At 46.3% G+C, this 17,544-nt stretch overlaps 1 protein-coding gene and 2 long non-coding RNA genes across 3 annotated transcripts in view; 2 read left to right on the top strand and 1 right to left on the bottom strand.

Moving 5' to 3' along the window:
- Positions 1–17,544, top strand: part of LOC308470238 — a 118,596-nt gene that overhangs the window by 17,814 nt on the left and 83,238 nt on the right. The window lies entirely within an intron of this gene.
- Positions 89–2,031, top strand: LOC308470285. The gene is made up of 3 exons (XR_013982339.1): positions 89–115; positions 397–470; positions 1,984–2,031. It is a non-coding gene; the product is annotated as an uncharacterized lncRNA (long non-coding RNA).
- LOC308469800 (zinc finger protein RFP-like) lies at positions 5,221–17,533 on the bottom strand. The gene is made up of 7 exons (XM_080992761.1): positions 16,975–17,533; positions 16,371–16,466; positions 15,838–16,068; positions 15,500–15,522; positions 14,249–14,370; positions 8,901–8,933; positions 5,221–6,966 (listed from the first exon to the last, which is right to left on the bottom strand). The coding sequence occupies exons 1-7, from the start codon at positions 17,401–17,403 to the stop codon at positions 6,452–6,454; spliced, it is 1,449 nt and encodes a 482-aa protein (XP_080848887.1). The 5' UTR covers positions 17,404–17,533; the 3' UTR covers positions 5,221–6,451.

The following is a 17,544-nucleotide window of genomic DNA, read 5'->3' as shown; positions in this document are numbered from 1 at the left end:
TTTATTTTTTAAAAGAGAATGGGCAGAATTCCTTGCTGCTGTTGTGGAAAAATTCTGGGTGCATGTTTTCTCCGCATCCCATCTCGTCGGGTGCCACTCCCCACAGGTCACTAAGGTAAGGTTACCAGATTTTTTTCAATGAATCCGGGGACAGTTTTCAACTTCAATGGATTTTGTATGGGAACTGATTTGTAAATCTGGGGACTGTCCCCAGGAAATGGGACATCTGGTAACCTTACACTAAGGCAGTGGTAGGCAACCTAAGGCCCGTGGGCAGGATGCGGCCCAATCGCCTTCTCAATCCAGTACATAATGTGTCCTTTTATTTAAAATGCATCTCTGGGTTATTTGTGGGGCATAGGAATTCGTTCATTTTTCTCTCTCTTCAAAATATAGTCTGGCCCACCACATGGTCTAAGGAATGGTGGACCGGCCCACGGCTGAAAAAGGTTGCTGACCCCTGCACTAAGGTAAAGGTAAAGGGACCTCTGACCGTTAAGTCCAGTCGCGGACGACTTGGGAGTTGTGGTGCTCATCTTGCTTTACTGGCCGAGGGAGCCGCCGTTTGTTCGCAGAGCACGTTTTCAAACTGCTAGGTTGGCAGGAGCAGGGACTGAGTAAGGGGAGCTCACCAAATTGCGGGGATTCGAACCATCAGCCTTCTTATCGGCAAGCTCAAGAGGCTCAGTGGTTTAGGCCACAGCGCCACCCGGGTCTCATCACAGGTAACTCCTGGTCAGCAAAAGAAAGAATCTCCAGCCAAGTAAAGAAGCAAATCAGCGGTCAGTAGACTTGATCTTTATTGTTGTAACAAGGTTGACGTACACAAGGAGTAGGAACCGAAAGCATGGGGTTGCATGGACTTTTAAGACCTTCCCCCCTTCCCATAATAGATTTCCAGATACATCATTGATTCATCCCCAACTTGTCACCAAGAAGGAGAGGATCTTGAGTGGTAACTTGAGTCCATCATTCATCAGATTCAGTTCCCAACACCTAAGTACCCACTGCCAAGTGAACAATAAAACTATTTACACCTATCCTTGCCCTCCTGGCTTTCCTGAAGATGGGCTTTGCAAAGACCTGGCTTCAGCAAACTCCACCAACAGATCTGGTCCATTGTTACCTTTCCCCCAATCCCTGGGGAGGTGGGAGGTGTATGTGTCTCTCTGCCTCAGGGAATATGGAGGCAGGGGAAGCCCTGGATTCCCCTCTTCCAGTGGAATCATTAGCCATTGGAACCAAGGAAATCTGTCAAACCACAGAATTTTGGCATTACAGTGGTACCTTGGTTTACAACCATAATCCATTCTGGAGGTCTGGTTGTAAACCAAAACAGGTTGTAACCCAAGGCGCGCTTTCACCAATGGGACCTCCCCCCCCCAAAAAAATTGGTTGTAATCCCCCCCCCAAAGGGTTGAAATAAAAAAAAAAGGGACACGCACTTCTGGGTTTGATGTGGTTGTAATCCAAAATGGTTGCAAACCAAGGTACCATTGTATTTGAAGTTTCCAGAGTTTTCTATACTTGATAGTCAGAGGAAACTGTACGATACCTGGTATCTGCTTATTGCTACAATTTTATGGACTGCTTTTCTGAGCCTCTTTGCTATTGTGTATGTATGGTGCCTGTGTCAACAGTCATTGTCCTGGCCTTCGTTCGAGGCTGCGGTGGGGACTTGGGATTTTGGGGGAGTCGTTTAACTGCCCCCCCATTCTTGCTTTTAACACTGCTAATTTAAGGAGCCATGCACTTAGGTGAGGTAGAGAGAAGTGCGTTTGTTTGTGTTTTAGCTTCATCGTATTACGGTATTTTAATGTTTAGTTGGAAGCCGCCCAGAGTGGCTGGGGAAGCCCAGCCAGATGGGTGGGGTATAAATAATAAATAAATTATTATTATTATTATTATTATTATTATTATTATTTGCCTCAAACTCCTTTGAAAGTCAGTGAATGAATAACTCAGACTCTTTCCAACCTGCAGGGCACAATGTTCAGCCCAAACTCCACTGCGATGCACATTGTACACCCATCCACAGCAACAGACCTGGTGAATTTTTAAGCTGCTCTTCAGGTCCAGTTTCTTCCCATTCCCCCCCACCCACCCACTGATCCCATCTCCAGTCTGTCCATCCTCTCAGAAAAATTAACATTCACCATGGATTTTTTATTTTTTGGTGTGAGGGAAGTGTTCTCTCTCTTTTTACTTGTGATTTATCTTTATCTTTATATACTGCTAAGCATGATTGTTCGGTGGTTGAAACATATTCCTCTTAAAAAATACAAAAATACACACTTTTACATTTTATTTTCAGTGTTGATGCTCTGAACATTTTTCTCTGATGTTTCATTTGATCCTTGCTGATGTGAAGGTTCCCTTCTTAATTTGGGTCTATGTTCAAGTGTAAAAATGAAGATAAAACAATTGAGGCAATTGCAAATCCACCAAAAACTGTTTTCAGTTTGGTCATCTGGATCCTTGTGAATTATGATTCCTGCTGTCTCTGTGTTGACATTCTGCAGAAGAGAATGTTTGGGGTGGATGTCCAGCCTAACTGTTCCAGGAGAACACCAAAAAAGTAGCACGAGCAGCAGTTTATCCCTACGTACACACTAACATTTGTGTTGTATTCATAAGCTTATGTTAATGATGATTATGATTATGATAACTGTAATCTGCACAGCTTGAGAGGATACCACAAAGCCAAATGGGCTGCAGAAAGTGAGAGAGGGGGAGGGATCGTGTCAAGGGCCTGAGCTGTCCGTATTGACCAGGGCTTCAACGGAAATGCCAGTCCTATCAGCCGGAAAATCCTCCAGAGCCACTTGGATCCGTTGACCTCTGAGGGTGGACCATTCTCATGGGTGCCCCACCTCTGCAGAGGGGAAATGGTGCTGAAAAAGCCTAATTTCCACAGGAAGTGATCTGACCAGGACAACAGACTGAGGTCCATATCTCCCAGTTTCAGATTGCTCACTTCATGCCCAGTTGAAAAGATAAGCTCCAGAGTGTGACCTGGCCAGCAACATGTTGGGACAGCCCCACGGCTGGGAGCCCTCAATCGAGATCAGCTCTGCCACTCAGGCAGGGAGGCTGTTGGGAAGTGAGGGGGGTGGTAAACCAGCAGAATCCCAAATCTGTCCCAACTAATTACTCAGTGCCAGGAACAAACACTCTAGATCCCCATTCATCTGGAGAGAGAAAGAGAATCTCTCTAGACTACAGCAACCCCCCACTTGCTGGCTCTCAAGTCTGCCCTGATCCTGCACTGAGTACCCAGGTGGGCACAACTGGGCCAGACCAACTCCACCTTGTTTACCCATCCAGGTCTCAGGAATACAGACCAAACTGCCCTACTCACCCACAATGAAGTCATGAACCTCAGCAGTCGTGGTCCTCAGGCTGGCTGATAAGATATTGGTTCCTCAGGTCGGAGGGAGGGCTGGCAAACAGCAGAACATCCCCCACCTGCCTCTGCTGTGGGCCCCTGATCCTTTCCCCCCTGTCTCCCACACCATACTTCCCTTTGAACAGGGCAGGAGATCCGTGGAGTTGGAGATGTCCAGTCCGGAACGGAAGAACGGGCTGTGTCACGGGGGACAAACTGGAAAACTTTTGGGGGTGGAGATCATCAGTCCCATAGACTGCCTAAAAGGTCGGGCGGGGGAGACATAAAAAGGGTAGTTGGGGGTATCCATATGTACACATTAATGTTTTGCTTCTATTCATTAAGCCTATCTTAACGATGATAAAGGAATTATAACTGTTACCTGCACAGACCCTGTGGCAGTAGTTGGCCAGGTCAAAGGGGAACTGTTTCTGGGGCTGTTAAATGAAACCTCCTGGTGCAGAGGCAGTCTACCTCTGAATAAGCTGAAGCTGTGGAGGTGAACAACAGGAAAGGGCTTTTGGTCTCAAACCCTCCTTCGTCTCACCAATTTTTAAAGGGTGTGTAAGCCAGTGGCCAAAACCATTAGGATGTGCTGTGTGAAGAAGCCCTTTCTCTACGCAAACACCAAACCTGTGAGCTAATCCTTTTTGTCTGTACCCAGAATATAAAGTGTACACCTTTGCCTACACAGAGTAACTTCAAAAGGACTTATCCCAGGGAAGTGGACACAGGACTGTAGGCTCAATTTCCTCATTCTTCCACAGAGCTCAGAAGAGATTAGAAAGTTGTGCTGTTTCCTCTTCCTCTTCCAATTTGAGAATTGCCATTTGGGTAACTGTGATAAAAATGTTGAATTAAAACGCCTCTCCCGATTTGTATGCCCCATCCATCTGGCACTGGGTGCAATGCTTCTGTTGAAAATGGGGTGGGGGAACTATTGCAATTGGCATTTATTTCATTCCCCCCCTTCCATTTGCCCACAACTGTCTCTGTGTTAAAAAGGAGGGTGTCAATAGGGTACCTGCTCTCTCACTGACATGGCAGATACGGCTGAGACTCACTCTTCTCCCGGTTGTGGGATTCCCACAAATAAAGGGATGGGCAGACTTCAGATTTGGGGAATTTGCTTTCAGTTTTAATTGAAATGCTGAGGTCCAGAAATGAATCCAGGTGCAAAATACAAGCTTATGAAGGGAAGCTCCTGAAATCTGCCCCTCACTCAAGCAATATCAACGCCTCCTGCAGACATTAACGGTCAACACAGGAAGGTCTGAAGAGGAGCTACAATATATAGAGGAGCTTTGCAGAGAGGACTTTCAAACAAATCTCTGAAGGGACCCTTCTTAAGATTTCACATTCTGAGTGCACAGTGTGTTGGACTTGGGATGACAAGGCCCAGGTTCGAATGCCTTTTGATCATAGAGCCAGTGTGGTGTAGTGGTTAAGAGCGGTAGTCTCGTAATCTGGGGAACCGGGTTCGCTTCCCCGCTCCTCCACATGCAGCTGCTGGGTGACCTTGGGCCAGTCACTCTTCTCTCTGAAGTCTCTCAGCCCCACTCACCTCACAGAGTGTTTGTTGTGGGGGGGGGAAGGGAAAGGAGATTGTTAGCCGTTTTGAGACTCCTGAAGGGGAGTGAAATGCGGGATATCAAATCCAAACTCTTCTTCTTCATAAACTTTAATGTGTCTCCTTTTTCTAAGTCTCTCAGCTCAGCCTCTTCTACCTCACAGGGTTTCTCTGAGGATAAAACAGGATAGAACCCCCCCCTAAAATCCCTAGAGGAAGTGTCATAGGGAACGGATGTTATACTGTTAAGTTTGAAACAAAATAGGAGCAACAAGACGTACAATCTTTAATAGAATCAAACACGTTAGCACAGGAAACATATCCCCAAATACTTTCAGGCCCATTATACAAAAATATAAGAAGAGGTGATCTCTAAAAATACAGATATGTATCTGACTGCTCACTACAAAGCACCTTGGAGAAAATAATTGTATACATGGGAATTTACCAACCCCCCCCCCGAAATATTCTAGGTTGTCACTGTCCTCTCCTCAGAACTTCTGACAGAGGCTCTTCACTGTCAGAGGGGATTTTGTTACATCGAGGCCCAAAACCTGTGGGGGGGGGGTTACGTTTCTGGGGTCAGAATGCAAAGGCAATATTGTGCAAGTCAGGAAGACCCCCAAAAATGCCCCCCAAGCAACCATCCCTACTTGTTTGAAGCCAGAGATCTTGAGAGCTTTATGCAACCTTTCTAGATGCCGGGAAGCAAGGTGGACTTAGAAACTCTTTCCCCCCCTGCCAAAGCCCCCCTGCCATTGCTTTCTGGGCTCTGGAGACTCACACAACCCCTTCCGACAGTTCTTCATGGTCTCTCTCCCTCTTTCTATTTATTAATTTGTGGTTCGATGAAGGGTTCTAAGCTGTGATCATGTAAGTTGTGCATGAATTTTGGGCCGACTGTACTCCACTCCCAAGCAGGTCTCTTTGGATATGGATATTTTGCTGAATTACCACATAAGCTTCCCTCAGTAGTCTCAAAAAAGGGGCTTTGGAACTTCCATCTCCATGTCTAGTGGAGGTTTTGGGGGAGGAAAAGGAATCTGAGAGCAGGATTGAGGCTGAGGAAGGTTTTAAGTGATGCCCTTGCATAATTCTGATTGTATTCAGAAGAGATGATGGTATTGTCGCTAGAAATTTTAAGTCAGAGTTGGAGGATGGAAAGAGAACTATATCGAAACAGAAATGTGGGAAGGGGGTGCTGTTGTTTCCTAAATCATTTTCTTGCTTCTTTGCACCTCCTGCACCGACAGAAGTAGCTGATTCCCAAGGGAGAGAGGCAAGTTTGGGGACTGACAGGGGACCCAATCAATCAGTGTCATTTGCCAAGCTGGCCTGAGAAGGGAGAGTTGCATCATGACTGACATAAGGGATGACCAATCACAGTTAGGCAAATGTGGTTTCTCCTTAAGTGCCTGTCAGCTCAGTCCTGAAGAGGAGACTGAATGTGTCATGATGGCCATGAATATACGCTTGTCTGTCTGCACTCTCAGTCAATAGAGTCTCAGGTTCCCTTCCTCACTCACGTAAAAGAAGGGCTGGAGGGTCTCTCCAGAGAAGGAGGCTACTGAGAATGAGTAGAGAAGGGCTGCTGTATCAGCATCATAAAGGGACACCCGTCCCCCTTCACAGTTCAGGGTCACTCGGATCCTCTTGGGCTCCCCACCCAGAATCAAAACAGGACGCCCATTGCGGGTGGAGACCCTGTATTGATCACTCCACTTCCCTATGCGCCAGATCCTTTCCTTAGGACCAGCGATGAACTTGCCTTTCCTCTTCACAGACTCTCTGGCCACCCCCACGGCCCATTCCCACTCGCTCCCCACAGAAATCTCCCAGAAATGTCTGCCTGCTGTGAAACCCTCACATCCCATCACATAGGGCCATGTGTCAAATCTCCCAGGGTCTTTTGGCAGGTCTTGACGCACTCCTTCCCAACTCACACTCTTGCGATCCTCAGACAGGATGAGGCGGGGATGTGCTGTGTCTGGATCCAATGTTACATTTTCTGTGGGGGCAGAGGAGGAAAGAGAAGAGAAAGGACGTCAACTGGGAAGCTGACTCTTTTTTAGGCACATGACAGAAATAGCATCCCCTCTGAAATGAACAGGGACTCCATGGCTCTGCATTGGAGACAGGGATGTCCATCAAGTTCTTAACAATGGTTCTTGAAACATCTGCAAGAGTTCGAAGTACCGTATTTTTCGCTCTATAAGACACACTTTTTCCCTCCTAAAAAGTAAGGGGAAATGTGTGTGCATCTTATGGAGCGAATGCAGGCTGCGCAGCGCTCCCTCTCGCTGTTCTAGCTTCTGGCTTAGCTGCGCAAAGCCTCCACAGGGCAGTGGGATGAAGGCACCCCGCTGCACTGAGGAGGCTCCGCGGGCTATCCCTGGATAGCTCAGTTGGTTAGACCATGGTGCTGATAACACCAAGGTTGCAGGTTCAATGCCTGTATGGACCAGCTGCATATTCCTGCATTGCAGGGGGTTGGACTAGATGATCCCCAGGGTCCATTCCAACTCTACAGTGCTATGATTCTGCTATGCTATGATTCTGCAACACCTAGGAAGTGCCATTCCCAACTGTCACCTTCAATGGCTCCCTAGTCTTGATTGGCTATATGACTTGTCTTTTTCCCCCTTACATTTATGGAAAAGGTGGGCAGTGAAAGCACAATGAGAAAGTGGTCAGGCTGGGGGAGATTAGGAAGAAGATCTGCTCTGCAGTCCCCCCCCCCCATTATGGAATGTTAGTCAAGCAATTTCTTTTTAAAGACACACATTTACACAGTGGCCTTTGGAGATTAAGTGTGATGTGGGATGTTGCCACTGCTGCTATTAGTCTTTTTTTTAATGTAATGGGTTTTTCTAGTTTTTTATTGTGTTGATTAGCCTTTATGCATTTTACTCATTGCTGTTGTCTAAAAGAATCCCAGAATATAATTATATAATTTTAAAGATAAGCAAGAGTTTCCTTTATGCTGCCATCTGCTACACCTTTTCCAGCTCTGATGATTCCCTTTTTGTAGTGTCCAGGATCAGGCCAGACTGGACTTCTGTCTTCCCACTAAGCCTTTTTCCACAGTCTATGGCATAGCTGTCAACTTTCCCCTTTTCTTGCAAGGAATCCTATTCGGAATAAGGGAATTTCCCTTAAAAAAACGGAAACGTTGACAGCTATGGTCTGTGGTGCAATTCTGCCCTGCTCTTTTAAGTTTACTCAAGTTTCTCTATAAAAAAATCCTTCCAGTAGCACCTTTAAGACCAACTAAGTTAGTTCTTGGTATGAGCTTTCGTGTGCAAGCACACTTCTTCAGTTTCTCTAGTTCGTCATCATGTTGCAGCAGAGAAGTCATGTCTCCCCTCCAATACGAAAGCTGAGGGAAGACCCCCAATCTTGCAGGGATGCTGGACCCCTGGAGTTCACACTCAGGCAGCCCCCATCTCCCTCCACTGACACCAGAACCCATTTACCTTCTCGCGCCCAAAGGTCATTTTCTGAGCTATTTCTGTTCATGCATTTCCCACGTATGAGTAAACCTTACTCTTACATAAGCTCTCCTAAAAGGGGTGGGGATCCTGTATGGCTCAAAGGGATATTTCCCCCTCATGTGCCAGGAGCCTTTGGCTTCACACCACCCCTGTGTCTTATGGAGATTGGGCACAGAAAAGCCAGGCATCCTGGGCTGGGGGCTTCCTAAGAGTCTGCAGGATCAGGCCAAGAGCCCCTCTAGCCCAGCAAGCTGCTCTCACGGAACAGAGGCCTCTGGGAAATAAGGGGAAATAAGGCATGGAAGGAAGAGCTGCAGTGGCCTGGTCTTTTGAGAAGCGGATACCATCTCTCCCGAATTTGTGCCTCTTTTTGATTCAGAAATGGCTGAAGAAACTCAGCCAGATGAGTGGGGTATGAATAATAAATTATTATGATGATTAAAAGTACCTTTTTGCAGCTGAACTCCATATACCACAGTGTCTAGGAGAGAAAGGGGAACAGAGATTTAGCATCACACCATCATTCAGACATCAACAATATGAGCTCATGAGATTGTAGCCAGGTGTTGTGGACTACAAGTCCCATCCTCCCTAACCACTGGCCATGCCAGCTGGAGATAATGGGAGTTGCAGTTAAAACTATCTGAAACTCTCCATACTGGCTAACCCTGCATAAGGTGATGTCAAAGTTCAGGCCTGCAAAAATCTTGGGAGGAGGAGCAGGACCCCCAGAAGATCTCCACCTGAACAACAAGATCCAGACATCCTCATTCCATGATGGGAGGCCTCAACCCCAGTCCCCTCTGCTCCTGGCTGGCTCTTGGACACCCCCCCCTCCTTCCCTCCCTCTGCCCCCCTTACATCAATCTCAGCGGCAAAGGAACAGAGGAGATGCCCAAAAAGCTGTAGGTGAGGCTACTTGGGAAATGGGTGAGATGCGTCAAAACACCTAAGGCCTGGCTGAGAGATGGGAAGAGGTCAAGTAGAACTTTTTAAAGACAACTCACAACTCAAGGGTGGGTTACATTCCTGGGGATTGTGCATAAGGGCAAATAGAGCAAAGTCAGAACGACCCCCAGAATCACCCCTGCCATCAGAGATCTCAAGATGGCCCCATAAGATCTCGCAGGAGCCTCTCAGAGCCCAGTAAGGTCTTAAAAGCAATTTGCCTGGTGGCCAAACCCTTCATGGCAAGAGCTTTCAAGCCCTTTACCTTGCTGACTGGAACCTAGGAGGCTCCCCCAAGATCTCGCAGGAGCTTCCAGAGCCCAGCCAGAAGGGTTTATCCCCCTCTTTCAATTTCATAAGAAAAATCAGTTATGAGTCATCTACATAGGAAAGTGTGACTTTTAGATATTGAAAAGAAATAAATAAACATTCCATTTTCCTGGCACTGCTAATGACCTGGAACCTTTCATGCTGCTCTCCCTGTGCAAAGGTCAGAGGGGGCAGGGTTTCTGTTGAGTCAGGTGATTAGCTGTGGGAGGAGCTTATCAGAGCTAGCAAGGCAGCGGCACGCACCTAATGGCGCGCAGAGTTTGATCCATCTTTTAGATTTAGGGGAGCTAGTCTCAAACGTTTGTTGGGGGAGACCTAGGTTTTTTTAGGGGGGTTATTTGTCCTGTCTTCACGCTTTTTAAGATGGAGGACCACTGTAGCCACCCCCAACGACACATTTTCAAGATGGAGGGTGAGGGAACAGCTGCAGTCGCCTGCGGTTCCAGCGCAATGTTTGCCATCTTGCCAAAGGTTGCAGGCAGCTTTACCTGCAGCAATTGTATGTTGATTGCCCTCTTAAAAGACAAAGTCCATCAACTGGAGGAATGTGTAGCTACGCTCCAAAGAATTAGAGAGCTGGAGCTCTTCTTGGAAGCAACAGAGAACACAGTCTCCACCAAGGAGGAGACAGGGGACACCCCTGAGAAGGAGGCTAGTTCACCAACACAGGTGCCAGATATATGGAGAAACGTGACTCAAAGAAGTAGGAGGCCCAGGGTTCGCTCTGATTGTTTAGAAATACACAATCGCTTTGAAGTCCTCTCCCCTAGCATGGAAGACGAAGAACAGACTCCATTTGAGGATCTCTCCCTCATTACAGTCGATCAGGAATATGAAGACGAGCAGCAAAGTCAGTCCTCAGGGAATGTGCAGGCGACCTTGGAACGGACAGCTCACGGAAGAATCCCGACCAAACCTAAGAGGAGGCGTGTAGTGGTGATAGGGGATTCCCTACTGAGGGGAACAGAAGCAGGGATCTGTGGGCCTGACAAGATGTCTCGGGAGGTGTGCTGTCTCCCCGGGGCTAAGATCCAAGATGTAACTGAACGACTGCAAGGAATCATAAAACCCACTGACAAATACCCCTTCCTCTTGGTTCATGTGGGAACCAATGACATTGCAAGCAATAGCCTCCAGAAGATCAAAAGAGACTACGAGGCTCTGGGCAGGAAATTGAAGCAATTAAATGCACAAATTGTCATCTCATCTGTCCTCCCAGTTGAACGACGTGGCCCAGGGAGAGAGGGAAAAATAGTGGAAGTGAACAGCTGGCTTCGCAAATGGTGTAAACAGGAACGGTTTGGATTCTTAGATCACGGACTGCAGTTTCTTGAAGATGGACTTCTGGCAAGCGATGGGCTGCACCTCACAACGGTTGGGAGGAATGTTTTTGCCAAAAATCTCAGAAACCTCATCAGGAGGGCTTTAAACTGACTGATGTGGGGGAGGGAGACAGTGCTCCTGAAGGTAGGAGTCTATCAATTGATGAAGATGATCATCCAAATGTCATAGACCAAATGGAGCAAACAGCACGCAGACCTAGTGGTGGGAGGAAAAAATCCTTAAATAAGAGACATGGGGGAATGATTAATGGACTTCAATGTCTGTACACTAATGCGCAAAGCTTGGGAAATAAACAAGATGAGCTTGAGCTCTTGGTACAGCAAACTAAATATGACATAATAGGCATCACTGAAACCTGGTGGCATAAGTCCCACGATTGGAATGTAATAATGGAGGGATACAACCTATTTCAGAGAAACAGACCAGACAAGAAAGGAGGAGGAGTGGCGTTATATGTCAGGGATGTGTATACCTGTGAAGAGATCCAAGATTTAGAACCTCAAAGCCAAAGTGAGAGCATTTGGGTCAAAATTAAGGGAGAGAAGAATAACAGAGACCTCATTGTGGGAGTTTACTGTAGATCCCCAAGCCAAACGGAGGACATAGATGATGCCTTCCTGGAACAGATGGCCAAGCATGCAAAAGAAGGGAGATAGTAGTAATGGGGGACTTCAATTACCCGGATATTTGTTGGATGTCAAACTCAGCCAAGAGCATAAGGTCAAACAAATTCCTCACTGGCCTTGCAGACAACTTCATTGTCCAGAAAGTGGGAGAAGCAACAAGAGGAACAGCCATTTTAGATCTGGTCCTAACCAATGTTGATGACCTGGTTAGTGGGGTAGAAGTGGAAGGATCATTAGGCGCGAGTGATCATGCTCTTCTGAAGTTTACTATACAGCGGAAAGGAGCAGCCAAGCATACTAGGACTCAATTTCTTGACTTTAAGAAAGCCGACTTCATAAAACTTAGGGAAGTGCTGGGTGAGATCCCATGGACAGTAATACTAAAAGGAAAGGGAGTTCATGATGGCTGGGAGTTTGTTAAGAGGGAGATAGTAAAAGCACAACTTCAGGCAATACCAATGAGACGGAAACATGGAAGGTGCCTAAAGAAGCCAGGGTGGCTATCTAAAGAACTTTTAACTGAGTTAAGATTAAAAAAGGATGTGTACAAAAAATGGAAAAGGGGGAAACCACCAAAGAGGAATTCAAACAAATAGCCAGCACATGTAGACACAAAGTCAGAAAAGCTAAAGCACAGAATGAACTCAGGCTTGCTAGAGAGTTTAAAAGCAACAAAAAAGGCTTTTTATGGGTATGTCCATAGCAAAAGGAAGAACAAAGAAACAGTGGGGTCACTCAGAGGAGAAGATGGTGAAATGCAAACAGGGGACACAGAAAGGGCTGAACTCCTCAATGCCTTCTTTGCCTCAGTCTTCTCCAATAAAGAAAACAATGCCCGACCTGAAGAATTTGGAGCAAATGATTCAGCAGAGGAAACACAGCCCAGAATAACTAAGGAGATAGTACAAGAATACTTGGCTAGTTTAGATGTATTCAAGTCTCCAGGGCCAGATGAACTGCATCCAAGAGTATTAAAAGAACTGGCAGATGTGATCTCAGAACCACTGGCAGTCATCTTTGAGAATTCCTGGAGAACAGGCGAAGTCCCGGCAGACTGGAGGAGGGCAAATGTTGTCCCTATTTTCAAAAAGGGGGAAAGAGAAGACCCAAATAATTACCGCCCAGTCAGTCTGACATCAATACCAGGGAAGATTCTGGAGCAGATCATTAAGCAAACAGTCTGTGAGCACCTAGAAAGGAACGCTGTGATCACCAATAGTCAGCATGGATTTCTGAAAAATAAGTCATGTCAGACTAACCTGATCTCGTTTTTTGACAGAATTACAAGCCTGGTAGATGAAGGGAACGCAGTGGATGTAGCCTACCTTGATTTCAGCAAGGCATTCTACAAGGTGCCCCATGATATTCTTGTAAAGAAGCTGGTAAAATGCGGTCTTGACTATGCTACCACTCAGTGGATTTGTAACTGGCTGACTGACCGAACCCAAAGGGTGCTCATCAATGGTTCCTCTTCATCCTGGAGAAGAGTGACTAGTGGGGTGCCACAGGGTTCTGTCTTGGGCCCGGTCTTATTCAACATCTTTATCAACGACTTGGATGATGGACTCAAGGGCATCCTGATCAAATTTGCAGATGACACCAAACTGGGAGGGGTGGCTAACACCCCAGAGGACAGGATCACACTTCAAAATGACCTTGACAGATTAGAGAACTGGGCCAAAACAAACAAGATGAACTTTAACAGGGAGAAATGTAAAGTATTGCACTTGGGCAAAAAAAATGAGAGGCACAAATACAAGATGGGTGACACCTGGCTTGAGAGCAGTACATGTGAAAAGGATCTAGGAGTCTTGGTTGACCACAAACTTGACATGAGCCAACAGTGTGATGCGGCAGCTAAAAAAGCCAATGCAGTTCTGGGCTGCATCAATAGGAGTATAGCATCTAGATCAAGGGAAGTAATAGTGCCACTGTATTCTGTATTCTGCTCTGGTCAGACCTCACCTGGAGTTCTGTATTCTGCTCTGGTCAGACCTCACCTGGAGTTCTGGGCACCACAGTTCAAGGAGGACACTGACAAACTGGAACGTGTCCAGAGGAGGGCAACCAAAATGGTCAAAGGCCTGGAAACGATGCCTTATGAGGAACGGCTAAGGGAGCTGGGCATGTTTAGCCTGGAGAAGAGGAGGTTAAAGGGTGATATGATAGCCATGTTCAAATATATAAAAGGATGTCACATAGAGGAGGGAGAAAGGTTGTTTTCTGCTGCTCCAGAGAAGCGGACACGGAGCAATGGATCCAAACTACAAGAAAGAAGATTCCACCTAAACATTAGGAAGAACTTCCTGACAGTAAGAGCTGTTCGACAGTGGAATTTGCTGCCAAGGAGTGTGGTGGAGTCTCCTTCTTCGGAGGTCTTTAAGCAGAGGCTTGACAACCATATGTCAGGAGTGCTCTGATGGTGTTTCCTGCTTGGCAGGGGGTTGGACTCGATGGCCCTTGTGGTCTCTTCCAACTCTATGATTCTATGATTCTATGAGCAATTTTAAATGTCCAGTATAAAATACTCGCAGCCCTTCTTTCTTACCTCTGAATTTCTTCATGACTCCCTCCAGGAAGGGATTTATATCTCTGAAGTCCCAGATCCTCCACTTCAGGGCAGGAGGAAAAGCCACCAGAGGATCCTCTAAGTTCTCCTTCTCCTGAGACCTGGGAGGAGAAGAACAAAGTCAAGCCACCATCCTTCCAGTGCAAGGAGCAGAATTTCTGACAAGGCTCATCCTGATGATAAAGGCATGATGGATATATCATGAAGACTTGGGAGCAGGGTTCTTCCTATGACAAAACGGAGCACCTAGATAATGTGTGGATCTACAGAGCATCTAGCAAGGTGACGAAAAACTGCTACACACACCTGCTTCCAAAATATGCTGAAGGAAATATAGAAATATGAGATTGAAGGTGAAGAAGTTAATATATGCAAAAAAATTTTTGAAGAAAAGTGAACAATACTGGGTCCTTATGCAGAGATTTTAGGACTACACTAGTTTTAGTGAAGCATAAATGAGTAGAACAAAATAGATCTGGTATGTGCATTTCTGAAATATAAAGAAGTTCAGAATGCTTTGGAATGGCTTTTGCAATTAACATTATAAATGTATTTTAGCACAGTGGTAATATTTTTAAAATGGAGACAATATTGGAAATTAAAGCAATATTTTCTAAACATGGCAGATTTTCAAAATTCTTGAGATTTTGAAGTTGTCTGGAGGACAAGGCTCTCAGAGGCTACTCTTCATCATGGCTGGGTCAAAGGCAGTGGTGCCTCTGAAACCACAGGAGGGGAGCGTCCTCTGGGGCTCAGATCCTGCTCACGAGTTTTGCACTGGCATCTGGTTAGTCACTGTGAAAAGAGGATGTTGGACTTGATGAGCCACTGGCCGGATCCAGCAGGGCCCTTTCTCACACTCTTATGTCTGAGGAAGAACCTGCAGAAACCTGAAATATATCAAATATTTACGGGTAAGTTATAGTGAAGATGTTTACAAGCCCGTTTGGAATGTCCCTCCGTTTTGTATCAACTACAGAGTAAATGATTCCATCACAGAGAAGGGCCTTCAGAAATATGCAATGGGAACAGCTTTCTGTCTGTAATTTTACAGTAGATGGGACCAATAGCTACCACAAAAATGTGTCCCTATTTTTGTCTGTGATTTTGTGAAATAGACGATGGAGTCCTAAGCTATCTCTAGAAGGAGAAACTGGAGAGTGAGTTTCTCACTTGTTAAACAGGAACTTCTGTGGCATCAGAATAAGGCAGGGGTTTTCCATCACTTACCTCTGCAAGAAGCTTCCAATATCCTGGAAGGAAAGAAAGAAAGATGTCAGTGGAGGCATTTCTTCAGTCAGTTATAAATACTAAGCAGCTGAGTGGCAACTGCTGGGGATCACAGGTTTGGAGAGCACTACTGTTTTTTAGGCTTCTCAGAGACCTCTGGTTGGCCAATGAAAGAACAGAATGCAAGAATGAAGGGGCCTGTGGTTTCATCTAGCAAGGCCCCTTTTGCGACCCCAGGACTGATGCCTTTCATTTTTCATGTACTGTTTTCTTTCCGGTAGCATTTTAATGTGACTAAGCAGCCCACTCCACCCTCTCACATCAGGATGAGGCCTCACATGCAGGAGTTCTCTCTCTGGTTCCTGAAGCTTCTCCTCCATCTCCCGGATGGCGCGTTCAAGAGAGGAGAGTTCCCTGGAGAGTCTGGCCAGGTGCTCCTCCCTTTGGGCTGCAATCTCCTTCTCCACTTCTGCCATCTGGGCCAGAATACGTTTCTCCTGTTCTTCCAGAAACTGGTGCAGTCGCCTGAACTCAGCCACCATCTTTTCCCTCTCTGCATCTGTTTGTTTCTGCAGCAAAGAGGTTGAAAGAAGAGAACAGTGGGCCAATATCAGGCATCTAGTCTGCTCTTGAAGGATGAAGAGGCCAGTTAACCAGATTTCCTTGGAAGGCCACTTCTGACATATTCAGCAGAGAAAGAGCTTCGTAAAAACTTACAAGCCCACCCCCTCCTTTAAATAGTCTTTCATGCTCTGTGGGAGATAAGGCTGTTCAAAAGAAACCCTTTCTGTATTTCATATTCTCCCCCTCCCCCGATATTGATTTTAGACTATAGCATTTTTCACCTTAAAATAGTAACAATAGTGCTTACAAGCAGGTCTTGGCTTTCCTTTTCTGTGTTTGCTTTAAATACTAGAATTTTCTCTCTCTCCTTCCTCACATTGTCTAGGCAGCTGCTGATCTGATCCTGAAAAGAAAACAAAGTTCAAGTTGGGCTGCGTTACACATTAACAGGCAAGCTCAACCCTATGTTTGCTCCCTGCCCCACATCCCTGGGTCTTTTGCAGAGGTTCCCCTTTTTCATCCCAGACGAGGCAGAAATGGGGCTGCCCTATATCAGAGCTGAGAAACATGGGGGTTTTGCTATTTGTCCCCCACACTGAACACACCTCCAACATCTCCCCCCTCCTTTTTATTAAATTAATCCTCGATGTTGCAATATTTCCTCCCAGTGGAGTTACTACAGCCTGCATTCAGGCGGTGCACTTTAATCTCTCAAAAAGAAAAATGTTTATTGTATAAAGTTTCAGAAGTTTAGTCTTATCAGGCTGCACAATATCTCTTGCTGGAGGATTCCTTTTGGGCTGCAAGAGGAAAGAATACATTACAATATTTTATATTTATTTTTTATTTTGCAAACCCCTCTTATTTGCAGCTATTCCACCCCCCAAGAAAGACCCTCTGCCTTTTCTCACCTTGTACTCCTGGGACGCTTCCTCTAGAGGAACCACCTCGTGGCTTTTGTGCTCCTTGGATACATTACACACCACACAGATGGGGCTTTGGTCCTCCTTGCAGAACAGCTTCAGGGGCTCCTGGCGCTTCTCGCAGACCCTCCCCTTTCCTTCTCCCTCCTCTTTCCCCTGCGGATGGTTGAATTTCTGAATTATTTCTACAAAATTTGCCAGCTGCAGATTTTTCCTGATTCTGTTTTGCTCAACCCTTTCCCTGCACTGAGGGCAGGAAGCCTCTCCCTCGGATTCCCCCCAGCACTGGACCAGGCAGGATCGGCAGAAGTTGTGCCCGCACTCCGGGATGATCACTGGATCCCTGAAATACTCCAGGCAGATGGGGCAAGTGGCTTCCTCGCGGAGATCCTGGACGGGACCCCCAGAAGCTGCCATGGCTGCTGCCTCGCCAGGAAGAGGGAGCTGGTTTCGTTTTCTCTCTTTTGCGTCTGCAAATGGGCGTGTTCCCTTTACAGGAAATTCAGGTGTGATTACTCAGGATCTCTGTTGCCTTGGAGATGGGTGGAGCTCCGAGCA

This window comes from Podarcis pityusensis, assembly GCF_964106645.2.
Source record: "Podarcis pityusensis genome assembly, chromosome: 2".
NCBI lineage: Eukaryota > Metazoa > Chordata > Lepidosauria > Squamata > Lacertidae > Podarcis > Podarcis pityusensis.
Note: the sequence above shows the minus strand (reverse complement) of the source record. Positions and strands in the feature narration are given on the sequence as shown.